The 13,717-nt window shown below is 49.1% G+C and overlaps 1 protein-coding gene across 1 annotated transcript in view; it reads right to left on the reverse strand.

The window, feature by feature from the left end:
• The window catches only part of stra6 (signaling receptor and transporter of retinol STRA6), a 104,901-nt gene that overhangs the window by 46,823 nt on the left and 44,361 nt on the right, over positions 1–13,717 (reverse strand). Inside the window, exons 13-15 of the mRNA XM_036968858.1 lie at positions 7,921–8,038; positions 6,203–6,304; positions 5,016–5,179 (exon numbers count right to left, since the gene is read on the reverse strand). Of these exons, the coding sequence (XP_036824753.1) occupies positions 5,016–5,179; positions 6,203–6,304; positions 7,921–8,038 (384 nt within the window). The remainder of the gene's footprint in view (positions 1–5,015; positions 5,180–6,202; positions 6,305–7,920; positions 8,039–13,717) is intronic.

Below are 13,717 nucleotides of genomic sequence, written 5' to 3' on the forward strand. Positions count from 1 at the left end.
TGGACAGGGACAGAGGTTGTTTCTGGACTAGAGGGTAGGAGATCTGAGAGGATTGGACAGGGACAGAGGTTGTTTCTGGACTAGGGGGTAGGAGATCTGAGAGGATTGGACAGGGACAGAGGTTGTTTCTGGACTAGGGGGTAGGAGATCTGAGAGGATTGGACAGGGACAGAGGTTGTTTCCGGACAAGGGGGTAGGAGATCTGAGAGGATTGGACAGGGACAGAGGTTGTTTCTGGACTAGGGGGTAGGAGATCTGAGAGGATTGGACAGGTACAGAGGTTGTTTCTGGACTAGGGGGTAGGAGATCTGAGAGGATTGGACAGGGACAGAGGTTGTTTCCGGACTAGGGGGTAGGAGATCTGAGAGGATTGGACAGGTACAAGTCCAGACCAGGGGGTAGGAGATCTGAGAGGATTGGACAGGGACAGAGGTTGTTTCCGGACTAGGGGGTAGGAGATCTGAGAGGATTGGACAGGGACAGAGGTTGTTTCTGGACTAGAGGGTAGGAGATCTGAGAGGATTGGACAGGGACAGAGGTTGTTTCCGGACTAGGGGGTAGGAGATCTGAGAGGATTGGACAGGGACAGAGGTTGTTTCCGGACTAGGGGGTAGGAGATCTGAGAGGATTGGACAGGGACAGAGGTTGTTTCTGGACTAGAGGGTAGGATATCTGAGAGGATTGGACAGGGACAGAGGTTGTTTCTGGACTAGAGGGTAGGAGATCTGAGAGGATTGGACAGGGACCGAGGTTGTTTCCGGACTAGAGGGTAGGAGATCTGAGAGGATTGGACAGGGACCGAGGTTGTTTCCGGACTTGGGGGTAGGAGATCTGAGAGAATTGGACAGGGACCGAGGTTGTTTCCGGACTAGAGGGTAGGAGATCTGAGAGGATTGGAAAGGGACCGAGGTTGTTTCCGGACTAGAGGGTAGGAGATCTGAGAGGATTGGACAGGGACAGAGGTTGTTTCTGGACTAGAGGGTAGGAGATCTGAGAGGATTGGACAGGGACAGAGGTTGTTTCTGGACTAGGGGGTAGGAGATCTGAGAGGATTGGACAGGGACAGAGGTTGTTTCTGGACTAGGGGGTAGGAGATCTGAGAGGATTGGACAGGGACAGAGGTTGTTTCCGGACAAGGGGGTAGGAGATCTGAGAGGATTGGACAGGGACAGAGGTTGTTTCTGGACTAGGGGGTAGGAGATCTGAGAGGATTGGACAGGTACAGAGGTTGTTTCTGGACTAGGGGGTAGGAGATCTGAGAGGATTGGACAGGGACAGAGGTTGTTTCCGGACTAGGGGGTAGGAGATCTGAGAGGATTGGACAGGTACAAGTCCAGACCAGGGGGTAGGAGATCTGAGAGGATTGGACAGGGACAGAGGTTGTTTCCGGACTAGGGGGTAGGAGATCTGAGAGGATTGGACAGGGACAGAGGTTGTTTCTGGACTAGAGGGTAGGAGATCTGAGAGGATTGGACAGGGACAGAGGTTGTTTCCGGACTAGGGGGTAGGAGATCTGAGAGGATTGGACAGGGACAGAGGTTGTTTCCGGACTAGGGGGTAGGAGATCTGAGAGGATTGGACAGGGACAGAGGTTGTTTCTGGACTAGAGGGTAGGATATCTGAGAGGATTGGACAGGGACAGAGGTTGTTTCTGGACTAGAGGGTAGGAGATCTGAGAGGATTGGACAGGGACCGAGGTTGTTTCCGGACTAGAGGGTAGGAGATCTGAGAGGATTGGACAGGGACCGAGGTTGTTTCCGGACTTGGGGGTAGGAGATCTGAGAGAATTGGACAGGGACCGAGGTTGTTTCCGGACTAGAGGGTAGGAGATCTGAGAGGATTGGACAGGGACAGAGGTTGTTTCTGGACTAGAGGGTAGGAGATCTGAGAGGATTGGACAGGGACAGAAGTTGTTTCTGGACTAGGGGGTAGGAGATCTGAGAGGATTGGACAGGGACAGAGGTTGTTTCTGGACTAGGGGGTAGGAGATCTGAGAGGATTGGACAGGGACAGAGGTTGTTTCCGGACTAGGGGGTAGGAGATCTGAGAGGATTGGACAGGGACAGAGGTTGTTTCTGGACTAGGGGGTAGGAGATCTGAGAGGATCGGACAGGGACAGAGGTTGTTTCCGGACTAGGGGGTAGGAGATCTGAGAGGATTGGACAGGTACAAGTCCAGACCAGGGGGTAGGAGATCTGAGAGGATTGGACAGGGACCGAGGTTGTTTCCGGACTAGAGGGTAGGAGATCTGAGAGGATTGGACAGGGACAGAGGTTGTTTCTGGACTAGGGGGTAGGAGATCTGAGAGGATTGGACAGGGACACGTCCAGACTAGAGGGTAGGAGATCTGAGAGGATTGGACAGGGACCAAGGTTGTTTCCGGACTAGAGGGTAGGAGATCTGAGAGGATTTGACAGGGACCGAGGTTGTTTCCGGACTAGGGGGTAGGAGATCTGAGAGGATTGGACAGGGACCGAGGTTGTTTCTGGACTAGAGGGTAGGAGATCTGAGAGGATTGGACAGGGACCGAGGTTGTTTCCGGACTAGGGGGTAGGAGATCTGAGAGGATTGGAACGGGACCGAGGTTGTTTCCGGACTAGAGGGTAGGAGATCTGAGAGGATTGGACAGGGACAGAGGTTGTTTCTGGACTAGAGGGTAGGAGATCTGAGAGGATTGGACAGGGACAGAGGTTGTTTCTGGACTAGGGGGTAGGAGATCTGAGAGGATTGGACAGGGACAGAGGTTGTTTCTGGACTAGGGGGTAGGAGATCTGAGAGGATTGGACAGGGACAGAGGTTGTTTCCGGACAAGGGAATAGGAGATCTGAGAGGATTGGACAGGGACAGAGGTTGTTTCTGGACTAGGTGGTAGGAGATCTGAGAGGATTGGACAGGTACAGAGGTTGTTTCTGGACTAGGGGGTAGGAGATCTGAGAGGATTGGACAGGGACAGAGGTTGTTTCCGGACTAGGGGGTAGGAGATCTGAGAGGATTGGACAGCTACAAGTCCAGACCAGGGGGTAGGAGATCTGAGAGGATTGGACAGGGACAGAGGTTGTTTCCGGACTAGGGGGTAGGAGATCTGAGAGGATTGGACAGGGACAGAGGTTGTTTCTGGACTAGAGGGTAGGAGATCTGAGAGGATTGGACAGGGACAGAGGTTGTTTCCGGACTAGGGGGTAGGAGATCTGAGAGGATTGGACAGGGACAGAGGTTGTTTCCGGACTAGGGGGTAGGAGATCTGAGAGGATTGGACAGGGACAGAGGTTGTTTCTGGACTAGAGGGTAGGATATCTGAGAGGATTGGACAGGGACAGAGGTTGTTTCTGGACTAGAGGGTAGGAGATCTGAGAGGATTGGACAGGGACCGAGGTTGTTTCCGGACTAGAGGGTAGGAGATCTGAGAGGATTGGACAGGGACCGAGGTTGTTTCCGGACTTGGGGGTAGGAGATCTGAGAGAATTGGACAGGGACCGAGGTTGTTTCCGGACTAGAGGGTAGGAGATCTGAGAGGATTGGACAGGGACAGAGGTTGTTTCTGGACTAGAGGGTAGGAGATCTGAGAGGATTGGACAGGGACAGAAGTTGTTTCTGGACTAGGGGGTAGGAGATCTGAGAGGATTGGACAGGGACAGAGGTTGTTTCTGGACTAGGGGGTAGGAGATCTGAGAGGATTGGACAGGGACAGAGGTTGTTTCCGGACTAGGGGGTAGGAGATCTGAGAGGATTGGACAGGTACAAGTCCAGACCAGGGGGTAGGAGATCTGAGAGGATTGGACAGGGACCGAGGTTGTTTCCGGACTAGAGGGTAGGAGATCTGAGAGGATTGGACAGGGACAGAGGTTGTTTCTGGACTAGGGGGTAGGAGATCTGAGAGGATTGGACAGGGACCGAGGTAGTTTCCGGACTAGAGGGTAGGAGATCTGAGAGGATTGGACAGGGACAGAGGTTGTTTCCGGACTAGAGGGTAGGAGATCTGAGAGGATTGGACAGGGACAGAGGTTGTTTCCGGACTAGGGGGTAGGAGATCTGAGAGGATTGGAAAGGGACAGAGGTTGTTTCCGGACTAGGGGGTAGGAGATCTGAGAGGATTGGACAGGGACAGAGGTTGTTTCCGGACTAGAGGGTAGGAGATCTGAGAGGATTGGACAGGGACAGAGGTTGTTTCCGGACTAGGGGGTAGAAGATCTGAGAGGATTGGACAGGGACCGAGGTTGTTTCTGGACTAGAGGGTAGGAGATCTGAGAGGATTGGACAGGGACCGAGGTTGTTTCTGGACTAGAGGGTAGGAGATCTGAGAGGATTGGACAGGGACAGAGGTTGTTTCTGGACTAGAGGGTAGGAGATCTGAGAGGATTGGACAGGGACACGTCCAGACTAGAGGGTAGGAGATCTGAGAGGATTGGACAGGGACCAAGGTTGTTTCCGGACTAGAGGGTAGGAGATCTGAGAGGATTGGACAGGGACAGAGGTTGTTTCCGGACTAGGGGGTAGGAGATCTGAGAGGATTGGACAGGGACAGAGGTTGTTTCTGGACTAGAGGGTAGGAGATCTGAGAGGATTGGACAGGGACAGAGGTTGTTTCCGGACTAGGGGGTAGGAGATCTGAGAGGATTGGAAAGGGACAGAGGTTGTTTCCGGACTAGGGGGTAGGAGATCTGAGAGGATTGGACAGGGACAGAGGTTGTTTCCGGACTAGGGGGTAGGAGATCTGAGAGGATTGGACAGGGACAGAGGTTGTTTCTGGACTAGAGGGTAGGAAATCTGAGAGGATTGGACAGGGACAGATGTTGTTTATGGACTAGGGGGTAGGAGATCTGAGAGGATTGGACAGGGACAGAGGTTGTTTCTGGACTAGAGGGTAGGAGATCTGAGAGTATTGGACAGGGACCAGGTTGTTTCTGGACTAGGGGGTAGGAGAGCTGAGAGGATTGGACAGGGACCAGGTTGTTTCTGGACATGGGTTAGATCACCTGTGTGAACTACAGATGAACACAAAGGGTCCAGTGACTCACCGGGGTCAAACGCCTCAACATTGCGGTTGAGGAGGCTGATGTCCATGCGTCCCAGGTGGACGATATTGAACAGGGCCGTGATGACCAGCCGCCACACCCCCAGCACCACACCAATCAGAACATTGACCGGGAACAACAGGTAGGTCAGCAGGAAGAGACTACCCCTAGGAGAGAAACACAGAGTCAACAATCTAACCTATCTGTACCTGCCACCAATAAGAAACTAATGTCTACACCTGGCACCAATGAGAAACTAATGTCTAGCCTGGCTACACCTGGCACCAATCAGAAACTAATGTCTACACCTGGAACCAATAAGAAACTAATGTCTACACCTGGAACCAATAAGAAACTAATGTCTACCCTGTCTACACCTGGCACCAATAACAAACTAATGTCTGCACCTGGCACCAATAAGAAACTAATGTCTACACCTGGAACAAATAAGAAACTAATGTCTACACCTGGAACCAATAACAAACTAATGTCTACCCTGTCTACACATGGCACCAATAATAAACTAATGTCTACACCTGGCACCAATAACAAACTAATGTCTACCCTGTCTACACCTGGCACCAATAAGAAACTAATGTCTACACCTGGAACAAATAAGAAACTAATGTCTACACCTGGAACCAATAACAAACTAACAAACTACCCTGTCTACACATGGCACCAATAACAAACTAATGTCTACACCTGGAACCAATAACAAACGAATGTCTACCCTGTCTACACCTGGCACCAATAACAAACTAATGTCTAACCTGGCACCAATAAGAAACTAATGTCTACCCTGTCTACACCTGGCACCAATAACAAACTAATGTCTACACCTGGCACCAAAAACAAACTAATGTCTACACCTGGCACCAATAACAAACTAATGTCTACACCTGGCACCAATAAGAAACTAATGTCTACACCTGGCACCAATAAGAAACTAATGTCTACACCTGGAACCAATAACGAACTAATGTCCATCTGAACATGATGATCACATTTAACTGATAGGCCTCGCAAGCAACGAAACATTCATGTAAGTTCGCGAGATCAGGGTAACTATGTCAGTTATTTGAGAGAACGTACAACCTATCTACCTACGATACATCCTAGAACTAGAATGAGAGACCAGATCATACCTAACAACACAGTCAATCTACAGAACACACTAGTGTACATACCTGTTGTGGAGGTCCCGTGTCCCTGCAGACTTCTTAATGAAGCAGAACCTGGTGGTGACATGTTGGACCACTACAACTGAGAACAGCATCAACCAGAACGGCCTGAGGAGAGGAAATAAAGGGGATACATTATATTTGAAAGGTAACCATAATTATAACCCACACATAACCCATGCATAATCTATACATTATCCATATATAACCCTACATTATCCATACATAATCCATGCATAACCCACACATAACCCATACATAAACATACATAACCCACACATAACCCATACATAATCTATACATAACCCACACATAACCCACACATAACCCACACATAACCCATTCATAACCCATGCATAACCCATACATAACCCATACATAACCTAAACATAACCCACACATAGCCCACACATAACCCACGCATAATCTATACATTATCCATACATAACCCATGCATAACCCATACATAACCCATACATAATCCATACATTATCCATACATAATCTATACATAATCCTACATTATCCATACATAATCCATACATAACCCATACATAACCCAGACATAACCCAGACATAACCCATACATAACCCATACATTATTCATACATTGACCATAATTATCCATATATTATCCAAACATTATCCAAACATAAACCATACATAACCCATAGATAACCCAGACATAATCCATACATTATCCATACATAGCCCATACATAATCCATACATTATCCAAACATAACCCATACATAACAAATACATAACCAAACATAATCCATACATTATCCATACATTATCAAAACATAACCCATACATAACCCATAGATAATACATATATTACCCACACATAGCCCATACATAACCCATACATTATCCATACATTATCCAAACACAACCCATGCATAACCCAAACATAATCCAAACATAACCCATACATAACCCATACATTATCCATACATAACTCAAACATAACCTATACATAACCTGAACATAATCCAAACATAACCCATACATAACTCATACATTATCCATACATTATCCAAACATAACCCATACATAACCCAAACATAATCCATACATTATCCATGCATTATCCAAACATGACCCATAGATGACCCATAGATAACCCATAGACAACCCATGATAACCCATAGATAACCCATACATAACCCAAACATAATCCAAACATAATCCAAACATAACCCATACATAATCCATTCATAATCCATTCATAATCCATACATAACCCATAGATAACCCATAGATAACCCATACATAATCCATACATTACATAAACCATACATAATCCATACATAACCCATACATAATCCATACATAACCCATTCGCAAGCAGTACTTAAGCGTTTCATCATGTAGTGCCATTGGGAAATGTAGGGTATAGTCTCTGAGAAGCGCCACTCACCACATGTTCCCCAGGACCTTGAAGACCATGAGGTTCTGTCTATAGTGTCTGTGGATTTACCATGTCTTCCACAAGACCGTGAAGAACATGAGGTTCTGTCTATAGTGTCTGTGGATTTACCATGTGTTCCACAGGACAGTGAAGAGCATGAGGTTTTGTCTACAGTGTCTGTGGACTCATCACGTGTTCCCCAGGACCTTGAAGAACATGAGGTTCTGTCTATAGTGTCTGTGGATTTACCATGTGTTCCACATGACCTTGAAGAGCATGAGGTTCTGTCTACAGTGTCTGTGGACTCACCACATGTTCCCAAGGACCTTGAAGAGCATGAGGTTCTGTCCGTGGAAGATGGGGATGATGATGAGGAACACAGCGATCAGCAGACACAGGAAGAACACTATGGTCTGGATCAGCATACCTGGAGAGATGTTTAAGCATTTTATACCCAATACACAGTACAACCCCATGGGTGAAGACAGAATGTAACATTAAAATGAAGGATGTCAGTGAAGACAGAATGTGACCCTGAAATGAAGGATTTTTAAATTTGATTTAACTTGGCAAGTCAGTGAAGAACAAATTCTTATTTACAATAGCGGCCTACACCGGCCAAACCCGGACAACACTGGGTGTGTTAAATTGTGTGCCGCCCTATCTAACTCCCAATCACGGCTGGTTGTGATACAGCCCGGAATCGAACCAGGGTGTCTGTAATGACACCTCTAGAACTTAGATGCAGTGCCTTAGACCGCTGCGCCACTAGGGAACCCTTGGGAACTCAGTGAAGACAGAATGTGACCCCAAAATGAAGGATCTCGGGGGAGACAGAATGTGACCCCAAAATGAAGGATCTCGGGGGAGACAGAATGTGACCCCAAAATGAAGGATCTCGGGGAGACAGAATGTGACCCCAAAATGAAGGATCTCGGGGGAGACAGAATGTGACCCCAAAATGAAGGATCTCGGGGGAGACAGAATGTGACCCCAAAATGAAGGATCTCAGTGAAGACAGAATGTGACCCCAAAATGAAGGATCTCAGGGGAGACAGAATGTGACCCCAAAATGAAGGATCTCGGGGGAGACAGAATGTGACCCCAAAATGAAGGATCTCGGGGGAGACAGAATGTGACCCCAAAATGAAGGATCTCGGGGGAGACAAAATGTGACCCCAAAATGAAGGATCTCGGGGGAGACAGAATGTGACCCCAAAATGAAGGATCTCAGGGGAGACAGAATGTGACCCCAAAATGAAGGATCTCGGGGGAGACAGAATGTGACCCCAAAATGAAGGATCTCGGGGGAGACAGAATGTGACCCCAAAATGAAGGATCTCGGGGGAGACAGAATGTGACCCCAAAATGAAGGATCTCAGGGGAGACAGAATGTGACCCCAAAATGAAGGATCTCAGGGGAGACAGAATGTGACCCCAAAATGAAGGATCTCGGGGGAGACAGAATGTGACCCCAAAATGAAGGATCTCAGGGGAGACAGAATGTGACCCCAAAATGAAGGATCTCGGGGGAGACAGAATGTGACCCCAAAATGAAGGATCTCAGGGGAGACAGAATGTGACCCCAAAATGAAGGATCTCAGGGGAGACAGAATGTGACCCCAAAATGAAGGATCTCGGGGAGACAGAATTTGACGCAACATGCTACAATTTCAGATTAGATTGAGTCACAGTTCAAATAAGGATATCACTCAATTTAAATAAATTCATTAGGTCCTAATCTATGGATTTCACATGACTGGGAATACAGATATGCATCTGTTGGTCACAGATACCTTAAAATAAGGTAGGGGCGTGGATCAGAAAACCAGTCAGTATCTGGTGTGACCACCAATTGCCTCATGCAGCGCGACACATCTCTTTCGCAGTTGATCAGGATGTTGATTGTGGCCTGCGGGATGTTTTCCCACTCCTCTTCAATGGCTATGAAAAGTTGCTGGTTACCCGCGGGAACTGGAAATCGCGGGAACTGGAAGTCGTACCCGCGGGAACTGGAAGTCGTACCCGCGAGAACTGGAAGTCTTACAAGTCGATCTAGAGCATCCCAAACATGCTCAATGGGTGGCATGTCTGGTGAGTATGCAGGCCATGGAAAAACTGGGAGATTTTCAGCTTCCAGGAATTGTGTACAGATCATTTGCGACATGGGGCCATGTATCATCATGCTGAAACATGAGGTGATGGCGGCAGATGAATGGCCCGACAATGGGCCAAAAGGATCTCGTCACGCTATCTCTGTGCACTCAAATTGCCATTGATAAAATGCAATTGTGTTCGTTGTCCGTAGCTTCTGCCTGCCCCCATACCATAACCCCACCACCACCATGGGGCACTCTGTTCACAACAAACATCTCCCCCACACGGCGCAATACACACTGTCTGCCATCTGCCCGGTACAGTTGAAACCGGGATTCATCCATCTGCCCGGTACAGTTGAAACCGGGTTTCAGCCATCTGCCCGGTACAGTTGAAACCGGGATTCTGCCATCTGCCCGGTACAGTTGAAACCGGGATTCTGCCATCTGACCGGTACAGTTGAAACCGAGATTCTGCCATCTGCCCGGTACAGTTGAAACCGGGTTTCAGCCATCTGCCCGGTACAGTTGAAACCGGGATTCATCCATCTGCCCGGTACAGTTGAAACCGGGATTCAGCCATCTGCCAGGTACAGTTGAAACCGGGATTCAGCCATCTGCCAGGTACAGTTGAAACAGGGATTCAGCCATCTGCCCGGTACAGTTGAAACCGGGATTCAGCCATCTGCCCGGTACAGTTGAAACCGGGATTCAGCCATCTGCCAGGTACAGTTGAAACCGGGATTCAGCCATCTGCCAGGTACAGTTGAAACCGGGATTCAGCCATCTGCCCGGTACAGTTGAAACTGAGATTCATCCATCTGCCACGTACAGTTGAAACCGGGATTCAGCCATCTGCCCGGTACAGTTGAAACCGGGTTTCATCCAGGAAGAGCACACTTCTCCAGCGTGCCAATGGCCATCGGAGGTGAGCATTTCCCCACTGAACTTGGTCATGACGCTGAACTACAGTCAGGTCAAGAGCAATGTGATTGGTTACCACCCTGTCTCTCTGCACTGCTATTGGTTTATGTCTCTTGTCCCCCCCCCCCCCCCCCCCGTCATCACGGTAACAATAATGTGATTGACTGGTGAGGACGACAAGCACGCAGATGAGCTTCACTGAAATAGTTTCTATCAGTTTGTGCAGAAAGTCTGCGGTTGTGCAAACCCGCAGATTATTCAGCTGTCCAGGTGTCTGGTCTCAGATGATCCCACAGGTGAAGATGTCGGATGTGGAGGTCCTGGGCTAGCGTGGTTACAAGTGGTCTTGTGTGAGGCCGGTTGGACGTACTGATACATTTTCTAAAACAACGTTGGAGGCGGCTTATGGTAGATAAATGAACATTCAAGCCTCTGGCAACAGCTGTGGTGGACATTCCTGCAGTCAGCATGCCATTTGCACGCTCCCTCAAAACTTGAGACATCTGTGGCATTGTGTTGTGTGACAAAACTGCACATTTTAGAGTGGCCTTTTATTGTCCCCAGCACAACGTGCACCTGTGTAATGATTATGCTGTTTAATCAGCTTCTTGATATTGTCACAACTGCGACCGAAGGTGGCTCCCCTTCCCGTTCTGGTGGCGCTCGGCGGTCGTCGTCGTCGCCGGCCTACTAGCTGCCACTGATTCTTTTCTCCCCCTCCTTATGTGTTTATTGATTACACCTGTTTTGAGTTGGTTGTAATTGGTTGGGCTTTATTAGTCAGCCGGCCCGCCTGTTTCTTTGTGCGGGATTGATTATTGTAACCCTGGTGTTTGTTACAGACGAACGTGTTGGTGTATGTTCGTACATAGTGCTGGACTGTTTTCGTTCCCCGTGTCTGGGGCATTTTGGTTTTGAGCACCCAGTGTTTAGTGGGGTGGCCGTGGTTCACCGTGTCTGGGGCATTTTGTTTTGAGCACCCAGTGTTTAGTGGGGTGGCCGTGGTTCACCGTGTCTGGGGCATTATGTTTTGAGCACCCAGTGTTTAGTGGGGTGGCCGTGGTTCACCGTGTCTGGGGCATTATGTTTTGAGCACCCAGTGTTTAGTGGGGTGGCCGTGGTTCCCCGTGTCTGGGGCATTTTGTTTTGAGCACCCAGTGTTTAGTGGGGTGGCCGTGGTTCACCGTGTCTGGGGCATTTTGTTTTGAGCACCCAGTGTTTAGTGGGGTGGCCGTGGTTCCCCGTGTCTGGGGCATTTTGTTTTGAGCACCCAGTGTTTAGTGGGGTGGCCGTGGTTCCCCGTGTCTGGGGCATTTTGTTTTGAGCACCCAGTGTTTAGTGGGGTGGCCGTGGTTCACCGTGTCTGGGGCATTATGTTTTGAGCACCCAGTGTTTAGTGGGGTGGCCGTGGTTCACCGTGTCTGGGGCATTATGTTTTGAGCACCCAGTGTTTAGTGGGGTGGCCGTGGTTCACCGTGTCTGGGGCATTATGTTTTGAGCACCCAGTGTTTAGTGGGGTGGCCGTGGTTCACCGTGTCTGGGGCATTTTGTTTTGAGCACCCAGTGTTTAGTGGGGTGGCCGTGGTTCACCGTGTCTGGGGCATTATGTTTTGAGCACCCAGTGTTTAGTGGGGTGGCCGTGGTTCACCGTGTCTGGGGCATTTTGTTTTGAGCACCCAGTGTTTAGTGGGGTGGCCGTGGTTCCCCGTGTCTGGGGCATTTTGTTTTGAGCACCCAGTGTTTAGTGGGGTGGTCGTGGTTCACCGTGTCTGGGGCATTTTGTTTTGAGCACCCAGTGTTTAGTGGGGTGGCCGTGGTTCACCGTGTCTGGGGCATTATGTTTTGAGCACCCAGTGTTTAGTGGGGTGGCCGTGGTTCACCGTGTCTGGGGCATTTTGTTTTGAGCACCCAGTGTTTAGTGGGGTGGCCGTGGTTCCCCGTGTCTGGGGCATTTTGTTTTGAGCACCCAGTGTTTAGTGGGGTGGCCGTGGTTCCCCGTGTCTGGGGCATTTTGTTTTGAGCACCCAGTGTTTAGTGGGGTGGCCGTGGTTCACCGTGTCTGGGGCATTATGTTTTGAGCACCCAGTGTTTAGTGGGGTGGTCGTGGTTCACCGTGTCTGGGGCATTTTGTTTTGAGCACCCAGTGTTTAGTGGGGTGGCCGTGGTTCACCGTGTCTGGGGCATTTTGTTTTGAGCACCCAGTGTTTAGTGGGGTGGTCGTGGTTCACCGTGTCTGGGGCATTTTGTTTTGAGCACCCAGTGTTTAGTGGGGTGGCCGTGGTTCACCGTGTCTGGGGCATTATGTTTTGAGCACCCAGTGTTTAGTGGGGTGGCCGTGGTTCACCGTGTCTGGGGCATTTTGTTTTGAGCACCCAGTGTTTAGTGGGGTGGCCGTGGTTCCCCGTGTCTGGGGCATTTTGTTTTGAGCACCCAGTGTTTAGTGGGGTGGCCGTGGTTCCCCGTGTCTGGGGCATTTTGTTTTGAGCACCCAGTGTTTAGTGGGGTGGCCGTGGTTCACCGTGTCTGGGGCATTATGTTTTGAGCACCCAGTGTTTAGTGGGGTGGTCGTGGTTCACCGTGTCTGGGGCATTTTGTTTTGAGCACCCAGTGTTTAGTGGGGTGGCCGTGGTTCACCGTGTCTGGGGCATTTTGTTTTGAGCACCCAGTGTTTAGTGGTTCACCGTGTGTGCATTAAAAGAGCACTATATTGAACTCTCTGTTTTCCCTGCGCCTGCCTTCATACTCACGACACCCAGTACGTTACAGGTATGCCTGTCAGGTGGATGGATTTCTGGGATCTTTTATTTCAGCTCATAAAAAAACGGGACACTTTACCTGTTGCTATTCTATTTTTGTTCAGTGTAGTAACAATCAAATTATAAACTACTTATTGTAAGATTTCAAGTGTATTATAACTGTAAAATAGACATGATCAAACTTAGTGACAGTGCAATATATAACTGTCGACAGAAAAATGTCTGAGAGACCCAGACAGACTCGTTAGAGCTTCTGCTTTCATGACGAGAGATCGAAAACCAGCAGTGAAAATCACAGCGAGCTAAAACCACAACGGCTGGCCTAGTCTG

The sequence above is a fragment of the Oncorhynchus mykiss genome, chromosome 30, assembly GCF_013265735.2.
Source record: "Oncorhynchus mykiss isolate Arlee chromosome 30, USDA_OmykA_1.1, whole genome shotgun sequence".
Classification (NCBI taxonomy): domain Eukaryota; kingdom Metazoa; phylum Chordata; class Actinopteri; order Salmoniformes; family Salmonidae; genus Oncorhynchus; species Oncorhynchus mykiss.